We start from the raw sequence: 21,327 nt of genomic DNA, 5'->3' as shown, positions 1-21,327 counted from the left end.
TCTGGCTCTTGGAAGACTCAGGAGGTGTCCAAGACCTGTTTGGTTGGACTTGACTCACTGGAAGTTCCCACACAACCCTCAGGGGTGGCTGGAAGGCACTGCTGGGGTGCAGCCAGGGTGGAATTGGAGTGGCTGTTCTGGTGCAGTTGTGCTGAGGAGATCTCGCAGGTAAGAACCCAGAGAGACCAAGGGCTGGTGGCCCAGCCAGCAGCACCTGCCCCTGAGTAACTCCTTGTTCATCTCTCTTGGCCAGAAACTTGGCCTTGAAGGTCAGAAGTGTTCCTGAGCTTCATCCAGGGCTTGTGCTCACATCCCTGACCTCACTGCTGGTTCTGTCTGCTCCAGGCACCTGGAATCCTTCATCTCCAAGAACTGTTACTGAACTGCAGGCCCCTCTTCATCCTCTGCTCTTCTACCTGCCCTTGCTTCTCACTGAGGAAGCTTCCTACTTACTGCTGGGATGTTTCTCTCTCTCCTTTGCAATCTGCTCTTTCAGCAACCTGCACAGTGACCAACACCCTCTCCCTACAGCTCACTTCTACCCACACCCTGCTGCAACCTTGCACAGCATCTGTCCTTCTCTCAGTTCAAAGGTAACTTTCACCAGAGCCATCACAAGGAGCACCCCTGTGTCCTTCAGCCATCCAGAGGGACATGGGGAGGTGCCTGGAGCCCAGGAAGCAGAGGGGCAGCTGGGATGAAATCTTTTACAGTATGGAACAGTAGAATAGGTTTGGTTGGAAGAGACCTTTAAGGTCATGGAGTCCAACCCTTGCCCCAGCACTGCCAGGGCACCACTGAACCATGGCCTGAGGTCCCCTCCAGGGATGAGCACTCCCCACTGCCCTGGGCAGCCTGGGCCAGGCCTGGCAATCCTTTTGGGGAACGAATTGTTCTCCATGTCCAACCTAAACCTCCCCTGGGGCACCTTGGGGCTGTTCCTCTTGTACCTGGCTGAAGTGCCAGGAGCTGAAGAAGGAGGAGGCTCCAGAGGTGATGTGATTAGCAACCAAGTGCCTCCCCTGCCATGGGTATGGGCAAACACCTCCAGGCAAGCCCTGGCACTGCTTCCCACTTGCAGTGAGGCTCCCTCCCACTCTATCACCTTCCCAAAGCATAGAGCAGGCTCTGCTTCACTTTGGGGCTCCTAATGGACCCCAGTAGAACCCTCAAGGCAGCCCAGCCAGCCCTGGGCTGGGAGGAGAGCACACACACCACGTCCACACAGACACCTCACACTGCACAGATGGGACAAGACCAGGAGGAGAAGAGGAGGAGAAGCAGCAGCAGCAGCACTTCATACATCCTTTAAATAACTCTGACAATAGTGTTCTGTCTCCTATCTACAGACACTTCAAACATGGTCCTGATGCTATGAAAATATAGCAAAGATATAAAAATATACACATTTGGACAAAAAAACCCAAACCCCAACCCCATATAAATTACTGACATTAGACACAAGGGGAAATGGGTGGCGAAGCCAACGCAGCCCAGGGCCTGGGGAAGGGGCTTGGGATGCTGCTCAGCACCCCCCAGCCCAGCTGTAGCTCAGCACACAGCCAGTCCTCAGGGGGCTTTGGGGTAACAGGAGTGGGGGGAAGGGGATGGACACCTCAATAAATAGAATCAGAGAAGGGTTTTGGTTGGAGACTTCTCAGATCATGGCGTCCAATCTTTAACCTAAGAGCACCCTGGCCCTGAAACTATAGAATCATATGGGCTGGAAAAGGTCTCTAAGATCCTCAAGTCCAACCCAACACCACCATGGCCACGAAACCATAGAACTCTCTGGGTTGGAAGGGATCTCCAAGACGAGAGGCATAACCTTGAGCACAGGAATTTCCTTCTAACCATGAGGAGGAAGTGCTTTGAGGGTGCAGAGCACTGGAGCAGGATGCCCAGAGAGGTGCTGGCGTCTCCATCTCTGGTGACTGCCAATGCCTACCTGGCTGTGTTCTTGTGTGACCTCCAGGTGACCCTGGCCTTGGCAGGGAGGTTGCCCTGGATGATCTCCAGAGGTCCATTCTGTGATCACCCAGTCCAACCCCCAGCCCAACACCACCATGGCCACTAAACCACGTCCCCCAGTGCCACGGCCACAGAGTTCTGGAACACTTACAGGGATGGGGATTCCACCACCTCCCTGGGCAGCCTGTGCCAATCCCTGACCAAATCTCTGCTGGGGCTGCAGCTGCCCTCCCCAAGGCCTTTGTGCTTCTGCTCGGGAAGGGGCATGCTGGGGAGGGGGGGGAGGGGAGGGGCTGTGTTGGCTTCACCAGCAGGAGCTCATTTCAGTCATGATTTCAGCAAACAAACAAACAAGCAAACACTACTGGGTTTGTGCTGTCTTCTCCTGGGTGGCAGCTCGCTTGTGTCATGGGTAGATGAGGAAAGCCTTATTTAAAGTGCTGGGCAGTACAAACCAACAAGTAAACCAAAAATCCAGAGATTTAGCTCAATACATTCCTTGGATTAGAAAAGCCAAGCAGGCAGCAGTGCCCCATGGACCACCACAGGCGGGCAAGGGGGCCAGGGTGGGGACCACAGTGAAGCCAGCACCTTGGTAACCCCACACTTGCTTCCTGCCAGCCCAAGGTGGGCACAGAGGGCCCTCAGGCTGGGCTGAGCTGCTGCTCAGGGTCCCCCTCTCTGAGCCTAGCCCTGAGGTGGGCACAGAGGACCCTCAATGTCCCCTCTTGGGGTTTAAATATTGAGAGTTCTTTAAATAGAGAGCAGAGTCCCCATTTCTGGAGGGTAGAAGTAGCCAATACTGGAAGTGAGCTGAGCTGGCTGCAGAGAGCGCTTAGCTAGAGCTAGGTTTATATAGTTATGCTTAAACCCCACCTATGGGTAAATACCATCCTGAAACCTGCAGCTTTTCCTCCACAGGGGGACTGGGCAACACCACTCCAGAGACTCAGTCCAACCCTTCCAAGACTTTGAGGTTCTCCTCTGCCCGCTCCCACCTGGCACAGCCAGCAGGGAAGGGAGGGAAGCTCGGTAGCAGTGACCCTGTGCCAGCAGCCCCCAGTAAAGTGTCCTTGTGGTGCACAGGGAGCCAGGAACAGGAACCAAAGACAACCAAACACAACGTCCATAATACTGCCTCGGTCCCAAGGGGACCTTCTGCTGACCACCACACCTTGTGCAGCCTTCCCTGGAGAAAAGGCTCAGCCTTCCCCACCCAACCCCAGGCGCTGGGCAGCCCCAGCAGTGAGGTCAGCACATCTCACGGGCACAAGCTGCTTTGTGGAGGGTGGTGGTGGTGCCAGCCTCGGCACGGGCAGCAGCCCCACCGCACGCCCCCAACAGGTCCAGCCAGCACGGCAGGAGCTTGCAGAGCAGCAGCTCCTGAGCTCCAGGTCTGCACGGCAGTGGGCACAGCCCACCCTCTGCAAACCCCTTCTCTGCCCTCTGAGGGCATTGCTCCCCACCACGTCCGGCGCCCTGCCCCTTACTTGCCGGTGGGGTGTACCCTGTTCTTGGCCCGCCCAGGACGTTTCTTCTTCACCGCAGGAGCCGCAGCAGGGTAGGGTTTGTGTGGGGGCAGCACCGAGGCTGCCACGCTGAGGCCCCTGCGGGCTCGGAGGAGCCGGCTGGGCACGGAGCCCTGGCTGCCCGGCGTATCCCGCGGGTCCGTGTCGGAGAAGGCCTCCGGGGAGGGTCCCTGCTCCACGCTGTAGCTGCCGGGAGTGCCCTGGGGCAGGCTGGGGCAGCTGCGGCGGCAGCTGCAGCCCTGCAGCCGGCGCTCGATGCGGCAGACGTCCTCCGACACCCTGGCGACTCGATCGAACTGAGCCAGCAGCAGCTCGAAGAGCGACAGCAGGCGCTGGATGTCAGCGTCCACTTCCAGGCTGTCGCGGGTGCTCAGCACCAGGCTGAGTCCGTCCAGCTGGCTGGAGGAGGTGGAGGCCCTGGAGCTGTCGGAGGCGGCGCTGGGCGTGGGGCCCCGGAAGGATTTGGAGTCGCTGGAGTCGCGGGAGGGCAGCGGCTCCATGCCCTCGAACCTCACCTTGTGCCGGAACTGGGTGGGGGCAGAGACACCTCACAGTCACAGAGACACAGACTGAGTCGGGTGGGAAGGGACCCTCCAAGGGCATCTTTACCAACCCCCCGGGCAGGCAGCAGGGACTCCTCCAGCCAGAGCAGGCTGCTCAGGGATAAATCGAACCTGATCCTGAATATCTCCAGGCACAGGGCCTCAGCCACCTCCCTGAGCAACCTCTGGCCCTACTGCTTTGGGTGCAGTCCGGGCTGCCACTGGAGCTGGGAACAATGTCCCACAGGCACCACTATGTCCTGTCCCACAGGCACCACTATGTCCTGCCCCAGACAGGGATGCTCTGAGCCACTCCTGGCTGAGTCAGGGACAGATGCCAGATAAACACACCTGGAACTGTGGGACAGAACTGGCAGCAGATGGCCCTACATCCTCCCACAGCTAACCCATCTCTTGGGCCTCCAGGAATGGTCACCTGCCAGAGGAACCTGACTGTGAAGAGCAGCAGAAAGCAGCCAGAGGCAAAGGAAGGGTAAGGATGGAAATGTGGACTAGACACAGAAGAAATGTTTGACACTGAGGGTGCTGAGACCTGGCCTAGGTAGGCCAGAGAGAGTGGGAGATGTCCCCATGCCAGGAACCACTGCAGGTCAGGTTGTTTGGGGCTGTGAGCCTGCTCTAGCTGCAGATGTCCCTGCTGACTGCAGGGGGTTGGACTGGATGGGGTTTGAAGGTCCCAAAGCAGCCTGGGGTTCCCCGATGTGGACATCAGAACCACAGAACTGTTGGGTTGGCAGAGACCTTTGGGGTCACCAAGTGCCAGAGCTCAGAAAGCCACCCCCACTAAATCAACCCCAGGCTGACTCTGCAAGCCTGCTCCTGGGCTCTTCCCCACAGCATCTCCCAGGCCTTGCTCACCTCCTTGGCCTTGCTGAAACCCATCCACATCTTGAGCCTGCGCAGGAAGAGCTCAACCATCTCATAGTCCTGGGGCTCGAAGGCAGGGCGGTAGAGCTCGAAGCGCATCTCCCGGTAGCTGTGGATCAGCACCACGGCGAACAGCCTCAGCACCATCCACACCTCCAGGATGATGTAGCTGGAGCAGAACAGGCAGTAGAGCCCCGAGGGCTGGGGCAGGCCGGGCCGGAGGCTCACACTGCCCCGCGGCATGGCGAGGAGCAGCAGGAGGCTGCTGCCAACGCTGCGGAAGGACTCCGAGGAGGAGGAGAAGAGCTGCAGAGTGGACATCAGGGACGGGATGGAATGGGAAGGGATCAGCAGGCAAACATCCATAGCATCACACTTTGAGTTGAAAGAGACCTTAAAGATCATCCAGTTCCAAGGCCCTGCCATGGGCAGGGACACCTCCCACCAGCCCAGGCTGCTCAAGGCCTCATCCAGCCTGGCCTTCACCACCTCCAGAGAGGTGACATCCAGAAACTCCCTGGACAGCCTCTGCCAGCATCTCACCACCCTCACTGGAAAGAATTTCTTCCCAATCTCCAGTCTCAATCTCCCCTCTCCCAGTTCATCCCATCACTACGAGCACTGACCCCCAGTACTCATCACCCCAGCTTGCAAAACACGAGCCCTGAGGAGGGGCCATGAATCAGCTGGGACAGGCACAGGCCAAAGACACAACCCCTGGCCAAAGATACCTGGCCTGTGGCAGACACAAGCATTCCTGAGGACGCACAGGTGTGGTGAGGAGCAAGGCCCAGCAGGAGCCTGGGCAGCCCTTGCTGCCACCAGCCACTCTCCAGGGAGACATGGGGACAGCAGGTCCTTACCAGGAAGCCAAGCTGAGCGTAGGCCAGGATGAGGAGGGTGAACACCAGGCCTGCAGCCAGCAGCTCCTTCATGGCCTTCTGAAAGGCTTTCCCAAAGACAGACCACTGCCGGACAAAGCGCAGCTGCTGCGCGGCCTGGGGGCAGGAGAAAGGAGGCTGTGAGGTGCCCTGAGGTCCTGCCAGCCCAGTGTGCTGCTGCAGAGCCTCTTCCACACCAGCCCTGCCCTGCCATGAGGAATGGACCTTTTGGTGTGCTCTGCTCTTGTCCTGCAGCTACAGATACACAATGCTCTGACTTGGTGGTCTTGAGGGGGTCCTTCAACCAAACTGATTCTGTGGTTCCATGATTCACACTGTGCCAGAGTCCCTGGGATCAGCACACAGGGCTGTCCTTGGAGCTGGCCCTCAGCTGCTTCCCCAATGCCTCACAGCCTCCACATGTGGGACCAGTTCTGCTCCCTGCCAGCTCAAAGGACCTCCAAGAAGCACCAGGGTGCAGGGGAGCTCTGGCACTTGCAGCCCCAGTATGCTGTGAATCTGTGCTCCCTGTTGAGGATGTCCAGCACTCAGCCCCCCCTGGACTCCTTTAAGCAGGAGAAGCTTACACTGGCAAAGTGGAGGACACATCCTACCCACAAAAGGCTCCCTGAAGACAAAATCAGCTCAGCCATGAGCTGAAGTGAGGCTGAAGTCCTCAAGGGAACCGAGGGCTGTGAGGCTTTAGAGACCTGAAGTGTCTCCAGCAGAGGTGGATGGCATCTGCTCTGCCTTGCAGCAGCCCTCTTGTGTGTCTGGCACGGCAGGAAGAACCCTTGCACTTCCTTTTACATCGAGGTCCTTTGCTGCCCCTGCCGTGGGGCTGGACACGGCTGACTAACTGGCATAGGAGGACCAAAGCAACATCCCTGTCCATGTGCTGCTCCCACCCAACCCTCTCCATACCTGCACAGTCAAGAGGAAGAGGAGAGAGGCAGCCAAGCTGCTGAAGATGGTGTTGAGGAAGGCCACCTGGTAGAAGTTGGTGAATCCTTTGCGGTTGTTGAGGTACTTGAGCCACTGCTGGTCAGCAAGGGTGGCCTGGCTGAGGTGCACCAGCACCGTGCAGGTAGTGAGCAGGATGAAGAGCCATTGGCCATAGTTGCCCCACTGGGTGAAGTAGGCTCTGCCTTCCTTCTTGATGGACAGTGACTCAGACACCACGAAGTAGACCACAAACATCATGAGGAAGACCTGGGAGAGGAATGGAGAAGTTACCAGGGAAGGAGAAGGCAATTGCTTGGCTGCTGTGCTGCACCACCCCAGGACAATAAAAGCTCCAAGTCCCAGGCTGAGTTCTGGCAGCCTACACCTGGGGCACCCCTTGAGCCCTTCCAGACCTTCACAGCTCCCTCAAGCTCCCTGAACCATGCCCAGCACACTGGTGGCATGGGGGAAGCAGCCAGAAGGCTCTGCTCACACTGACCCCTGGCCCAGGCAGGGAACCTCCTGCCCCAGGCAGGGAACCTCCTGTCCCTCAGCGGTGCCAGGCACGGCTTCTCTGTGCTGTGCAGGCCTGGGAGCAGAGTGGTGCCAGGCATGGGGACAAGTGGCCTGAGGAAGAGGTCCACAGTGACCAACACTGCCTTTCTGGGAGCCCAGGGTCCCTTGTGCAGTGACCCAGAGGGAAGAGGAGGAGAGGGCAGGCAGCAGGCTCACCATCATGAGGAGCTGCAGGGTGACTCCCTCGCTGAGCCGCAGCAGCGGGAAGGGGCTGATGGTGACGGCAGCCATGGCCTGGCCATCCCCCAGGAACTCCAGCTGCAGGGTGATGGCCACATGCAGGTCCACACTGGGGTTGTACTGCATCAGCTCCACAAAGACCACCTGACTCCTGAGGAGAAAAGAGCAGCTCAGGGCACTGGGACAACACTAAGAGCAAGCAAGCTGGTGAAGGGCCTTGAATGAGTCTGTGAGGAGCCCTGAGGGAGCTGGGGGTGTTTAGTGTGGAGGAGGCTGGGGGGAGCTCTCTGCAGCTCCCTGGCAGGAGGCTGCAGCTAGGTGGGGGTTGGGCTCTCTTCACATGCAACAAGTGACAGGAGAACAGGAAATGGCGTCAAGCTGTGCTGGGGAGGTTTAGGTTGGACGTGAGGAACAATTTCTTCCCAGAAAGTACTCTCAGGCACTGGCCCAGGCTGCCCAGGGCAGTGGTGGAGTTCCCGTCCCTGGAAGGCTGCATGGATGTGGTGCTGAGGGAGGTGGTGCAGTGGCAGTGGCTCAGCAGCAGGGGTGGGCTGTGAGCTTTGGGCAAGCTGTTGGACTTGGTGAGGTCAAAGGTCCCTTCCACCCTCAACAGTCCTGTGGTTCTAACCCCAACTCTGCTGTCACTGTTTGATAGGACCACAGATCCTTTCCCCCAGGGGCAGCCCAGGAGCACCCCTTGCAGACTTGGGTGAGAGCAGAACACTTCCTTTCCCCTGCCACACTCACATGTTGTCAATCCAAGTGTGCTGCTGAAGGAACTCCAGCTGAGCCTTGCTCTCCTCCAGGGAGGGGCCCAGCTCCTGCACGTAGCCACTGCTGTCGTAGAAGGAGCTGTAGCCCCAGTACCAGACCCTGCAGAGAAGAGGAGCCGGGGGGGAGAGCTGAAGGACACTGACTCCTGTGTGACCCTGCCCCCAGAGTGGCACCTCCAGGGGTGACAACCGCCTCACGACTCATCTCACAGGACACACTGCATCCATCTCAGTGTTCCCAACAGCCCCAAGCCCCTCTGGTCCCTCAGACTTCAATGAAGATGTTTTCAGGAACAAACCAGAGCGGAAATTAACCTTGATTTAATGCCCAGCATGTTGGTCAAGGCCAATCTCCACAACCCAGTTCTTTAGCAGAAAGCCAGTGCTGCTCTGTGGGCCCCATGGGGGCTTGGATGACCTTGTCCTGCAGCTCGGCTTTGCTCTTGGAGATGCCCCTGGGCCCCAGAACAGCAGGATGCTGCCCTTCAGACAGCCCACGGTGGTACTGTCCATCTCCAGGGAAGCTGGACGAGCAGCAGCTACTTGCCTCCCACCACTCCTATCACCACTCTGCACACGTCCAGGGCACTTCCGTGTTTATTTGCACCTTGCCAGGCTCAGGGGCTGCAGTTGGCCTCACTGGGACCAGGCTGGGAAGCACGATGGGCACCAGATCAACTGGAGAGAGGGCCACATCTCTGGTGAATGGAGCAGGGGGGTAGATGCAGACTGGGCAGCTCCTTACCCTGTCAGGTCAGGTGGTGAGTGGGACCATGCAGCTGTCAAGTTCACAGCTGCCTTCTCCCAGCCAGCTCCATAGTCAGCAGTGGAGAAGCTGTGAGGGTCGGTGCAGCTCCTCCTGCCAGCCCGGCCCAGGCTGTGCAGGATGTCCTGGGCACTACGCTGGCACTCAGCTGGAATGAAACCAACACTGTCACCCCACAGAGAGCTGTCACACCTGCTATCTCCCTTCTTCACAAGCCCACTCCACCTCCATGTCCTCAGAGACAAGGCCACAAAGTCAACCCCTCTTCAAATCCCTGTGAGCCCCAGAAGGGCAACAAAGCTGGGGAAGGGTCTGGAGAACAGGGCTGGTGAGGAGCAGCTGAGGGAGCTGGGGGTGTTCAGTGTGGAGAAGAGGAGGCTGAGGGAGACCTCCTTGCTCTCTACAGCTCCCTGAGAGGAGGCTGGGGCCAGGTGGGGGTTGGGCTCTTCTCCCAAGGAACAAGAGGAAATGCTTTAGGTTGGACATGAGAAACAATTTCTTTCCCTTGAGGGCTGTCAAGGCCTGGGTCAAGCTGCCTAGGGCAGTGGTGGAGTCCCCCTCCCTTCAGGGATTTCAAAGCCCTGGAGATGTGGTACTGAGGGCCATGTCTGAGTGGTGCCCTGGCAGTGCTGGGTCAAGGGTTGGACTCCATGGCCTGAAAGGTCCCTCCCAGGCAAACGCATCCTGCGATTCGCCGATCAGCTTGACAGGAGCAGAACCAATGCAGGTCACAAAGGACAAGCTGCCTCTGTCACCTCTGCCTTGCTTCCCTCAGCCCCATCTGCACCCAGCCATGGCCATTTCATCCCTCCAGAAATGTCACCACCCAGCTGGTGACAGCGGAGCCCTGTGCCCTCCTGGCCCAGGTACCTTCCTGCAGGCGGAGCTGGCGCAGGCGGGCGGTGCCCAGCGTGGTGCTGGAGCTCTCCTGGGCGGAGCGGTTGTGGTAGAGGTATGGGAGGAACACCTGAGACATCCAGAGCCAGAACTGATCTGACCTGCAACAGGGCAAAGGGGGGAGAGACACAGCTCGGGGACAGCTCTGCAGGTCTCACCCACCACCATCTGGAGCAGAGGACTCGCCTGACTTGCCTAACCTAAAGGAGATCCAGCTGGCACCTGGAGGAGGGGCAGACCAGTGGGGCTGTGGCAGTGCAGTGGAAAAGAGACAACATTTAAGGACCTGATTCTGCTCTGCTCCCTTCACACCACCTTCACCCCAGAACTCCATCGACTTCACTGGATTCCTTCCAGATGCAAATCATGGAAAGTAAAAGCTTCTGTGGCTTTGGGTGGCTGGGACAAGCTGGTGAGGGGCCACAGGAGACCATGAAGATGATCAGAGGACTGGAGAACCTCCCCTATGGGGACAGACTGAGAGAGTTGGAGCTGTTCAGACTGGAGAAGAGAAGGCTCCAGGGACACCTTAGAGCAGCCTGCCAGTACCTGCAGGGGCTCCAGGAGAGCTGGGGAGGGACTTGTGGCAAAGGATGGAAGTGGCAGGATGAGGGACAGTGGCTTGGAGCTGGGAGAGGGGAGACTGAGACTGGAGATGAGGAAGAAATTCTTGAGAGTGAGAGTGGGGAGACAATGGCACAGGTTGCCCAGGGAGGCTGTGGCTGTTCCCTCCTGCAGCTGTTCCACGCCAGGCTGGATGAGGCCTTGAGCAGCCTGAGCTGGTGGGAGGGGTCCCTGCCCATGGCAGGGCGTTGGAGCTGGCTGAGCTTTAAGGTCTCTTTCAAGCCAAAGCATTGCTTTATAGGAGCAACTGTGGAGCACAAGCTGCTCCCCAGCTCCTCACTTCAGCCCTGCACAGCTTAACAGTTGAAGGCAACAGCTTGTTCCAGCTCCTGCCCAGCCCCAGTCACCTCTTGATGCGCAGGAACTCGCTGCTGCCCAGCTGCTGCTTGATGGAGCTCTGCAGGAGAAAGGCCCTGCTGTGGCGGGAGGCATCTCCATAATTGGTGAGCAGGATCACCAGCAGGAACATCATGTAGATCAGGGAATTCTGGCATGCAGAGAGAGAAAGGGCTTGCACCCAGCACAGGGAGCTTGGTCCTCACTTCCATCCCCAGCTTCCACCAGTCCTGGGGTTTCCAGCCCTTACCCAGTTAGAGCAGCTGGGTGTCCCCAGGATGAGACCTAAGGAGCTGCAAAGCCACTGGAACTCCTGCTCCTAGGTAGGATACCTCCAAACCTCAGCTAATGATTTTCCTTGTGCAAGCTGCCACCTGCTCCACACTGCAAACCTCAGCCTACCCCAAACCCTCCAGTTACGGAGTCAAACATGCTGGCCTCCCCAAACCACCCCTCTATGGTTCTGCTTTCCAGCCACCTCAGATCTCAGAGCTTCACAAACAAGAGGAATGTCACCACCAGACAGATGGGGAAACTGAGGCAGAGACTGGAGCTATGCACCTACTAGCTCAGGGAGTCATAGCTGGACTGGGAGGACACACAAAGACTGATCTCAGCTCCTGGAGCCAGCTCTCTGCCCTCAGCACCACGGGCAGGAGGTGGCTCACCTTCAGCATTCTGTGCAGCAGTTTGACCTTCCTGGCCTCCTCCTTGGCCTGGAAGAGGGCAAAGCCCTGTGGGGGTCGGACTTTGCTGATCTTCTCCGAGACATGCTCTACATAGGGGTGCTCCACCAGAGTGTCATCCTCCTCGGGGTGCAGGCGCTTGGCAACCAGCGAGAAGTAGAGGGCTTCCAGCAGGACCTGGGGACACAAGCAGAGCGGTGAGGCTGCAGAGCACCTCCTGTGGGCCTTGAGCACCAACAGCCACCAGGGCACAGGTCCTGAGCGCTCTGAGAGCAGCTGGATGTCCTCCAAAGCAAACTGCCCCCAGCCCTGCCTCTGCTACTGCAGCTGGTGTGCAGGATGCTGCAGGGATGCAGACAGTGTCCAGGCTGGCTGGGTTGGTACCTAGACAGGAGGATAATTACAGCTAATCCCAGAACCCAGACTAGTAGGGGCTGGAAGGGACCTCTGGGAATCACCCAGTCCAACCCCCGCTCCAGCAGGGCACCCACAGCAGCTTGCCCAGGGGCAGAATGCCCAGGGGGGGTTGGAAGCTCTCCAGACCAGGAGACTCCACAACCTCTCTGGGCAGCCTGCTCCAGGCCTCCAGCAGCCTCACACCAAAGAAATTTCTCTTCCTGCTCAGATGGAACCTCCTGGGTGCCAGTTTGTGCCCCCTGCCCTGTTCCTGGGCACCACTGAGCAGAGCCTGGCCCCAGCCTCTTGCCCCCCAGCCTCTATCTCTTGCTGAGCATTGCTCAGCTCCCCTCTGGAGCTGCTCTTCTGCAGGCTCTCAGCCCCAGGGCTCTCAGCCTGTGCTCCTCACAGAGCTGCTCCAGGCCCCTCAGCAGCTTTGCAGCCTCCCCTGGGCTCTCTCCAGCAGTTCCCTGTCTGTACTGAACTGGGGAGCCCAGAGCTGGCCCCAGCACTCCAGCTGTGGCCTCACATGCAGATACATGCTGGTGCCCTCTCGTTTTCCTTACCTTCAGCGGCTCCCAGACCAAGAAGGATGCCAGAAAGCTGAATATCCCTGAGATGAGCCACATGAGGGCAACGCTGGAAGCAAAGCCAACCCCGATCCAGACGGAGAGCGCCGCGGCGGCGGCCGAGAGCAGCAGGCTGAGGCCGTGAGCCAGCCGGGAGCACCAGGCCGGCAGCAAGCGCTTCCGGAAGGCCTGGTCTGCCACTGGAGGAGCAAGGGAAGCCAGGGGCAGTGCCACTGCAGAAAGGTCCCAGTGGCACAGGAAGGGCTGGGCACACCGCTGGCCCAGCACAAAGCTCTCCACTAGTCCTGGGCGAGTTTGGAGAGGTTATCCCAACCTGGGAGGTCCCAGCCATGGAACCATCCCGGGCCAGGCTGTTTGGGGCTCTGAGCAGCCTGCTCTGGTTGGGGATGTCCCTGCTGGCTGCAGGGGCTTGGGCTGGATGAGCAAACTGCAGCACTCATACCTGTCCATGTTGATTTGGCTGATCTGCTGACTTCCCTGGGAGGAGCTGCCATGCTCTGGCCCTTGTCATTCAACTTCTGCATCATGACAGCCTCCACTTTCTCCCCAAACATGCTGGAACTGCCAAGGCAAAGGGGTGAAGAATTGTACAATGCTTTGGGTTGGAAGAGACCTTCAAGATCATGGAGTCCAACTCAACCCAGCACTGCCAGAGCACCACTCAACCATGGCCCTCAGCACCACAGCTCCAGGGCTTTGAAACCCCTCCAGGGATGGGGACTGCACCACTGCCCTGGGCAGCCTGGGACAGAGCTTGACAGCCCTCAAGGGGAAGAAGTTGTTCCTCATGGCCAACCTAAGCCTGCCCTGGGGTAACTTGAGGCCATTTCCTCTTGTCCCATTGCTTGTTACTCAGAAGACAAAGGCCCACCAGGCTCCAACCTCCTCTCAGGGAGCTGCAGAGAGCAATGAGGTCTCCCCTCAGTCTCCTTTTCTCCAGGCTGAACGCTCCCAGCTCCCTCAGCTGCTCCTCACCAGACCTGTGCTTTGATTCTGGCTTTGGGGCTGCAGGGTTCATGGCCAGCAAGAACACAGTGACCATGACAAGGCTGCCCCAGGCATCTTGCAATGTCTCAAACCCAGATCAGCTCAGCCACTGTGGAGCTCTGCTGGAGACCAAGGGCCAGGAGGCTCAGAGGGGGATTCAACTCCCCAGATACTTACAGGCCTGAGATCAGATCTGTTTCAGCCCTCATGTATGGCCCAAGGTCCTGGGGGTGGGAGATGCCACTAGCTCCATCTGCCAGGATCTGACGGATCAGGTCCTCATCTGGGGAAAGAGCAGATAGCATTGGCAGGAGCCCAGCACCCAGCACCAGCCCCACACTGGGGGACAGTGCTGTACTCCTCAGGATCAGCCACATTGTGCAACTGAGGAGGAGGAGGGCCAGGGTGAGCTCCTTCTCCACGGGACAGTCCTCCCCTGCACCCTGACCCCCAGCTCCTGTCTATCTCCAGCTTGGCTGCAGAGCCTGGCATGAAGCTGGTGGTGCAGGAGGCCACGTTCTCTGCCCCCAGGCATTTACTGTGGCTTTGCAACCAGTGAAGAAGCTCTGATTGTCTCAGATCCCATGGGAACACAGGACCTTGCTCCTGGCCTGCCAGCAGCATGGTGGCCACTCACTGCAGTCCAACCCACACCAGGATTTCTGCCTTCCCAGACTGAAATCCCAACTAAGAAAATACAACCACAGAACCAGAGCGTGGTGGGGGTTGGAAGGGAGCTCCAGAGATCATCAAGTGCAATCCCCCTGCCAAAGCAGGATCCCCCAGGACAGGTCACACAGGAATGCAGCCAGGTGGGACTTAAAATCTCTAGAGAAGCAGACTTCTGCCCTTCACTCTGCAGCCAGCAGTGCTGGGACAGGCTCTGCCAGGGGCCAGACTGTTCCTCCTGCCCTTCCCTGGCCACTCAAAGCCTGGCCCAGAGCAAGGCTGCCCTCAGACCCACCCGAGGCAGAGAAATAGCGAGGCTGGCCCTGGTGGACAGCCAGCGAGAGGCTGTCCTCCTCCGCAGGCAGCGGGGCCTCCAGGCCGAGGTGGCGGCTGGCTCGGCCTCTCCTCAGCTTCTGGATGGTGTTGCCCATGATGGAGGGGTCGCTGAGGAGGTCTGGCCAGCTCAGCAGGGCCTCACTGGAGGGCCAGCGCACCAGGCTGTGGAGAAACAGAGAATGAGTGCAAGCATCAGGGGTGTGTGGGGAAGGCAAAGCTGCAGTGTGAAGGAGCTCTGGGAAGAGCACAACCCCAGCCACCAAAGCAGAACATGGCACTAAACCCCTGCTTGCTCCACCCCCACAAACCCACTCACCTCTTGGAGTCCTCCAGGAACAGATCTGTTTTGGTTTGCTCAGAGAAGGCCTGTGGAGGGAGTGGAGAAACCTCAGGCACCTGACACTGGTTTGTGCCTGGCTAAACCAGCACTTTGTCACCGTCAGCAGGCAGTGGAGACAGAAGCCTGAGCTGCTGCTAGCCCTGGCTCCACGCCTCCAGGAGGTGCCCAGGCATGCTGGGAATACCCACAGAATCCCAGACTGGTGTGGGTGGGAAGGGACCTCCAAAGCTCATCCAGTCCAACCCTGCTGCAGCCAGCAGGGACATCCCCAACCAGAGCAGGCTGCTCAGAACCCCAACCTGAGCTGGAATGGTGCCAGGCATGGGGCTTGTACCAGCTCTGGGCCAGGCTCTCAACACCCTCGGTGTAACAAATCTCTTCCTTCTCTTCCTTCTCTCCAGTCTAAATCTCCTTTTTTCAGTTCAAGCCATCCCCCCTTCTCCTGTCACCATAGGCTCTGCTCAAAAGTCTGTCCCCAGCTTTCTGCTCAGCCCTTCAAGCACTGCAAGGCTACCAGAAGGTCTCCTGGAGCCTTCTCTTCTCCAGACTGAACAACCCCAACTCTCAGCCTGGCCTCACAGCAGAGGGCTTCCAGCCCTCCCAGCATTGCTGTGGCCTCCTCTGGCCCTGCTCCAACAGGTCCCCGTCTGAGCGGAGGACTTCAGAGCTGCCCCAGCACTGCAAGGGGGTCTCAGCAGAGCAGAGAGGCAGCATCACCTCCCTCAACCCCAGGCAGAGCAGGAGGTGCAGTCAGCTTGTGCTCAGTACCTGGGGCTGGCAGAGATGAAGGGCTGTGGCTCTCCTTCCTCACCAGAGGCACCATCTCCTGAACTGGCAGTTGAGGATGGACATTGTCCATGCAGGGGAGCACACAGAGCCCTGCAGCTTATCCAGCCCTGGGGTGGGAAGCAGCTTACCTCTGCCCGCAGCCCAGGGAAGGTGGGGAAGGAGCTGTCGAGGATGGAGGAGTCCAGGTAGTTGTCAATCTCCAAGGATTGCTGGTCTGAGTGGGTGAGGGGAGGGGTGATTGAGACCTGCAGGAGGCAGGAAGGTTAGAGCAGGAAAGCAAGGGTTGGAGGTGGCCTCAGAATCCTGCAGCTCAGTGGAACCCATCAGCTCTCTGCTCGGCTGGGGAGCTCCACGCTCGTGCAGGAAGGGCTGAGGCATCCTCCACTGCCTGCCAGCCACCTTGAGCACTGCTACCCACACATAGCACAGCCCACCACCCCTCTGATACTTGTAAAAGCTGCCCACTTAGGTTTGTGTGTGCATGCTCAGAAGTAGGCAGTGACCTCCGAGATCAGGGGCTGCTCCCAGCTCAGCAGGGAGGCTGAGACTTGCTGCGGGCAAGGGTCTGGCCATGGTGCAGGGCAGTGGCACGACTGTGAAACTACAGAGAGCAGCTGGAGGAATGATGAGCCACAAACAGCAGGAGCTGGCCTCAGGTGAGCAAACCTGGTGGCACCACACCCACCTGAGCAGCCTGCAACTACCTCCCCTCATTACCTTGCCACGAGCCATCCGGAAGAGAAATAAGATGACCAGGTAGAGAGGGTAGACCACCACGCTGGACACCAGACCCACAGCCACCGTGTCCACATTAACTGGGACCAGGTTGGAAACGGCCACACTGCTGCTTTGAAGCAAGACCAGAGGCCAGAGTCAGCAGGGACACTCGGGGTTGCCAGCTAAACTGCACAGCTGGCCCTCCAGATGTGCAAGAGAAGGAAACAGGTGTGGGCTGTGTCAGCCAGGGACAGGGGAAAGTTGGTTTGTCCTTGGTCAGCCATGTCCTGGTCCCATGTTCTTTGGAACAGGAAGAGCAGGACTCAAGGGCAGCCACAGACAGCAGCCCTGAGGCCTCGTCCTGCCGTGAAGGGCAGCGCAGGCAGGGCAGGAGGGTAGCAGCGTGGGCAGGGCAGGGCTGGGGGAGTGCGGCACAGGGCAGGGCAGGGCTGGGGCAGTGCAGCACGGGGCAGGGCAGGGCAGGGCTGGGCAGGGCTGGGGGAGAGCAGCACGGGGCAGGGCAGGGCAGGGCAGGGCAGGGCAGGGCAGGGCGTACCTGAGGCCAGCGTTGCCCACCACACCGTACCAGACGGCGTTGGCACAGAGGAAGAGGAAGACGAGGAGGCAGCAGCAGGAGGCTCTCTGCAGGCGGGTGAAGCGGCTGCGGGGCGGCCGGTCCCACAGCGACAGCCAGAGGTGCTTCTCGCTGAACCCTCGCTGCAGCTCCACGCGCAGCAGCCGCCAGCAGCTCCGCAGCTCAGCCTCGCCTGGCACACACACATGGACGCTCAGGGACGCCTGCCCTGCAGAGGGCACCTAGCAGTGGGCCCTCCTCTGACTGCTGCTACAGAATCCCAGGCTGCTTTGGGTGGGAAAGAATCTTACAAGCTCATCCAGCGCAGCCCCCTGCAGCCAGCAGGGACATCCCTGACCACAGCGGGTTGCCCACAGCCCCAAACAACCTGACCTAGGATGGTGCCAGGGATGAGGCATCAACCACCTGCCTGGGCAACCTGGGCCAGGCTCTCCCCAGCCTGTGTCAAGCCTTTCTCCCTTCTCTCCAGTCTGAATCTCCCTCTTGGCTCAGGGCCATGTTGCTCAGGACCATGCTGCTCCCCCATCACACCCAACAGCCTGGGTGAGCACTCACTAGCAGCATAAACCTCCTTCTCCACCAGGCCGTCGCTGTCCTCGCTCTCCACCGACAGCCAGGCGTCCACCAGGAAGAAGTAGCTCTTGCTGCTCTGCAGGTCCCGCACTATGACGTGCTGCAGGTACCAGGAGGGGCTGAGGCCTGCAAGTGCAGAGGTGAAGGAATGTATTTCATGCAGACATTGCCTGTGTGGAGCTGCAGAGCTGAGAACCAGGCAACAGCCCCTCAGTGGGACGGCAGAGACATCCTGTGATGCCATCTTCTCCTGGGGACTGCAGAGTGACAGCCAGGTCACCTCCTTGGTCATATGGACATTCAGACTGTGCCAGCAGGCTGCCTCCTGTGTGTATGGGAGTGCAGCCCAGATGACTCATGGTGGGGACTTCACCCTCACAGATTCATACAACAGCTTGGGTTGGAAAAGACCTTAAAGACCATCCAGTTCCAACCCCCTGCCACGGGCAGGGACACCTCCCACCAGCCCAGGCTGCTCAAGGCCTCATCCAGCCTGGCCTGGAACACCTCCAGGGAGGGGACAGCCACAGCCTCCCTGGACAACCTGTGCCGGTGCTCCCCCACACACCCTCCCCCCAAGCCACAGTGTCCCACCAGGGTTGATCCAGACTGCAGGCCCAGGTCCTGGGTGGAGCAGAGCCTGGTTCTGCCCCAGGTGTGGTGGGCCCCAGCCCCTCAGGCCTCACCCTTGTTGTCGTGCCAGATGCGGATGCGCCAGATGCTGCCCAGGCTGCGCTCGGTGGCGATCTGGAACACGTCCAGGCTGTTGCGGCGGAAGGCGTTCTCCCCATCCAGGTGTCTGTGACCACTTTTGTGCTCCACACCATACAGGGCAATGCCCACGTGCGCAGTGGTACCTGGCAGAGGTCAGGGGACTTGGTTAGAAAAGCCCAGCCAAGCCAGAGGGGTTCCCCAGCCCTGACTGCCAGCAACCTGTGGACAGATGCAACAAGCCCTCGGAAGGGAAACCTGGGAGGGAGGGACGTGCTCCACAGCCACCCCATACCCCAGGATGGTGTCACACAGCCTGCAGGGCAGCTGCTCAGCTTGGCCTGATGCATAGACTTGCCATGCTCATGGTTCTCCTCTTTGGAGGAGACTGAAGCTGCCATTCCTTGCCTTGCTAACACCCTGGTGGAAAATGTTTGTTGTGGAGGGAATTTCCATCAAGAATGACTTCTTTTCTTTGTCTTGTCTCTGGTACCAGTTGCCAGATGCTCCTTAGTCCACCTGCTCAACCTGGATGGTCCTTTGGGTGGCTTCAGGAGACAGCTGCTCCCAGTGACACTAGTGGTTACACTGAGAGCAGCAGTAGCAGGTTTCTGGCAGGGACATAGTGGCAGTTCTACCTCCAACCTTGTTTAGAGCCTCCACATCCCAGCTGCCTGGATTTCTAAGGCCAGGATGATGTTTCTGGCAGCTCTAGCTACCAACCCAGCCCTGGATCAGAGACCCAAGCTGTCTGCCTTCACACTGCTGGGAAAGATTCAGATGGTGGAACAAAGTGATGGAAGCTGGAGAATGGCAAATGGTCGAAGGGGCCCACAGGACCTGAGTGCTGTTGTGGGAGAAGGTCAGATGTGAGGAACAACTGCTGCCTCTTGGCTGTTATTGCAACCTCAGACCAGTCCAGGGAAGCAGGCCTGGGGTATTTGTGCCCTGGGTGGCTCCTTCCAGCTTGTCCCAGCCCAAGAGCACACAGGCTCACAGGATGTTAGGGGTTGGAAGGGACCTCAGGAGATCATTGAGTTCAACGCCCCTGCCAGAGCAGGAGCACAGAACCCAGCACAGGGCACACAGAACACATCCAGATGGGGCTGGAAAGGCTCCAGAGAAGGAGACTCCACAGCCTCCCTGGGCAGCCTGCTCCAGGGCTCTGTGACTCCAGTGCAGAAGTTCCTCCCAGTGCAGAAGTTCCTCCCCATGCTGAGGTGGAACCTCCTGTGCTGCAGTTTATCTCCATTGCCCCTTGTCCTATCACAGGGTGTAACTGAGCAGAGCCTGTCCCTGTCCCATCCCTCCTGACCCCCAGCCCTCAGATATTAATAAACATTTACTATATCCCCTCTCAGCCTTCTCTCCTCCAGACTACAAAGCCCCAGGGCTCTCAGCCTCTCCTCACAGGGCACATGCTCCAGTCCCGTCAGCATCCTGGTGTTGTCTACTGCTATCCAGGGAGAAAATTCACTCTTGGAGAACTTTGTTGTTGTTGTTAAAACTTGTTATTTTGATCTGAAAAGCACAGGTTTTGCTGCCAAGCAGAATGATACTGAGGGAGAGGTTTCACTGTATTGGCCACCACTGTGCTTTGCTTTGTGAAGAATGGATGGGCTTGGTGTTTTTGTATGGAGGCAAAGCAAACCATGAGCTGCAGTTGTGCATCATGGAAGATGGATTGAAAATAAAGTTATTTTAGCATCTCCTCCTTTCACCACCATCTCTGCCACTTTCCTATCCCACCCACCCCATTCCCCCCTTTTTCTCCTCAAACCCACAGCACCTGGGCTCTGTTGGAGTCTCCTCCCACCCCAGGTGTGGCCACTTGGCCCTCCCCACCCACTCCCCTATGTAATCCCCACCAGGAAGGGCAGCAGCCCTAAGCTGAGCCCCTCGGGGCTGGAGGATCCTCCTCTCATCTCTGGTGAGTACCCATGGCCTCCCCATGGTGTGCACTGGGTGATGGTGGTGGTGACAAAAGGCCGGGGGGCCTGGTGGCCCCCCGGCTGTTAGGACCAGAATTGATTGCTACTCCAACACCATCCATTGCCCCTTGTCCTATCACAGGGTGTAACTGAGCAGAGCCTCTCCCTGTCCCCTTCCTCCTGACCCCCAGCCCTCAGATATTAATAAACTTTTATTAAATGCCTTCTCAGCCTTCTCTCCTCCAGGCTACAAAGCCCCAGGGCTCTCAGCCTCTCCTCACAGGGCAGTTCTCCAGAGCAGGAAGAGGAGGCTCAGGGGAGACCTTCTTGCTCTCTACAACTCCCTGAAGGGAGGTTGTAGCCAGGTGGGGGTTGGCCTCTTCTCCCAGGCACCCAGCACCACAACAAGAGGACACCATCTCAAGCTGTGCCAGGGGAGGCTCAGGCTGGAGGTGAGGAGAAAGCTCTTCACTGAGAGAGTTGCTAGCCACTGGAATGTGCTGCCCAGGGAGGTGGTGGAGTGGCCGTCCCTGGAGGTGTTCAAGAGGGGACTGGATGTGGCACTTGGTGCCATGGTTTGGTAGTCATGAGGTGTTGGGTGATGGGTTGGACTCTATGATCTTTGAGGTCTTTTCCAACCTTATTGATTCTATGATTCTGTGATTCTTTTGCACAGCTCTGCTGACCTGCCCCATCACCACACTGTGGGAGGTGATGCTGTGGGAAGCCCTGAACTGACTGCTGAGCTGCTGCTCCAAGCACAAGCCCAGTGCTGGGGCCTGCAAGGGAACAGAGTGGTCAGGTATGGGAACAGGCTGCCCAGGCTGGTGGTGGACTCACCATCCCTAGGGAGGTTCAAAAAACACACAGATATGGCACATGGGCACATGTGGTCATGGTGGTGCTGAGTTGCTGGTTGGACTGGATGATCTTAGAGGGCTTATCCAACCCCAGCCACCCTGTGTTGGTTTGAACCTCCAGCAGGAACAGCCCTGTGCACAATGCTGACCTTGGAGGCCTTTCCAGCCTCAGTGACTATGATGTGCTGAGGGGAGACCTCAGGGAAGCCACAGGGATACCACTGAGCAGAGGAGCAGAC

The 21,327-nt window shown here is 58.5% G+C and overlaps 1 protein-coding gene across 3 annotated transcripts in view; it reads right to left on the bottom strand.

Annotated features, from left to right (window-relative positions):
• Positions 1-6: 6 nt before the first annotated feature.
• Positions 7-21,327, bottom strand: part of LOC137456745 (polycystin-1-like) — a 90,831-nt gene continuing 69,510 nt past the window's right edge. For 2 of the 3 annotated variants that reach the window (XM_068168340.1, XM_068168341.1), the window contains exons 27-46: positions 18,273-18,443; positions 17,569-17,712; positions 16,975-17,185; positions 16,419-16,545; positions 15,830-15,946; positions 14,889-14,938; positions 14,532-14,734; positions 13,745-13,850; positions 13,023-13,141; positions 12,557-12,759; positions 11,577-11,771; positions 10,920-11,059; positions 9,922-10,049; positions 9,031-9,199; positions 8,260-8,385; positions 7,489-7,663; positions 6,736-7,023; positions 5,794-5,928; positions 4,922-5,236; positions 7-4,027 (exon numbers count right to left, since the gene is read on the bottom strand). In XM_068168340.1, coding sequence (XP_068024441.1) covers positions 3,458-4,027; positions 4,922-5,236; positions 5,794-5,928; positions 6,736-7,023; positions 7,489-7,663; positions 8,260-8,385; positions 9,031-9,199; positions 9,922-10,049; positions 10,920-11,059; positions 11,577-11,771; positions 12,557-12,759; positions 13,023-13,141; positions 13,745-13,850; positions 14,532-14,734; positions 14,889-14,938; positions 15,830-15,946; positions 16,419-16,545; positions 16,975-17,185; positions 17,569-17,712; positions 18,273-18,443 — 3,692 coding nt within the window. In that variant the 3' untranslated portion in view covers positions 7-3,457. Of the gene's footprint in view, positions 4,028-4,921; positions 5,237-5,793; positions 5,929-6,735; positions 7,024-7,488; positions 7,664-8,259; positions 8,386-9,030; positions 9,200-9,921; positions 10,050-10,919; positions 11,060-11,576; positions 11,772-12,556; positions 12,760-13,022; positions 13,142-13,744; positions 13,851-14,531; positions 14,735-14,888; positions 14,939-15,829; positions 15,947-16,418; positions 16,549-16,974; positions 17,186-17,568; positions 17,713-18,272; positions 18,444-21,327 lie in introns of all 3 variants that reach the window. The other variant, XM_068168339.1, reaches the window with a different exon arrangement.

This window comes from Melanerpes formicivorus, unplaced genomic scaffold (assembly GCF_026170545.1).
Source record: "Melanerpes formicivorus ecotype bairdi unplaced genomic scaffold, bMelFor1.0.p_v2 SCAF_135, whole genome shotgun sequence".
Taxonomy (NCBI): domain Eukaryota; kingdom Metazoa; phylum Chordata; class Aves; order Piciformes; family Picidae; genus Melanerpes; species Melanerpes formicivorus.
This window is presented reverse-complemented; position numbering and strand designations above follow the sequence as displayed.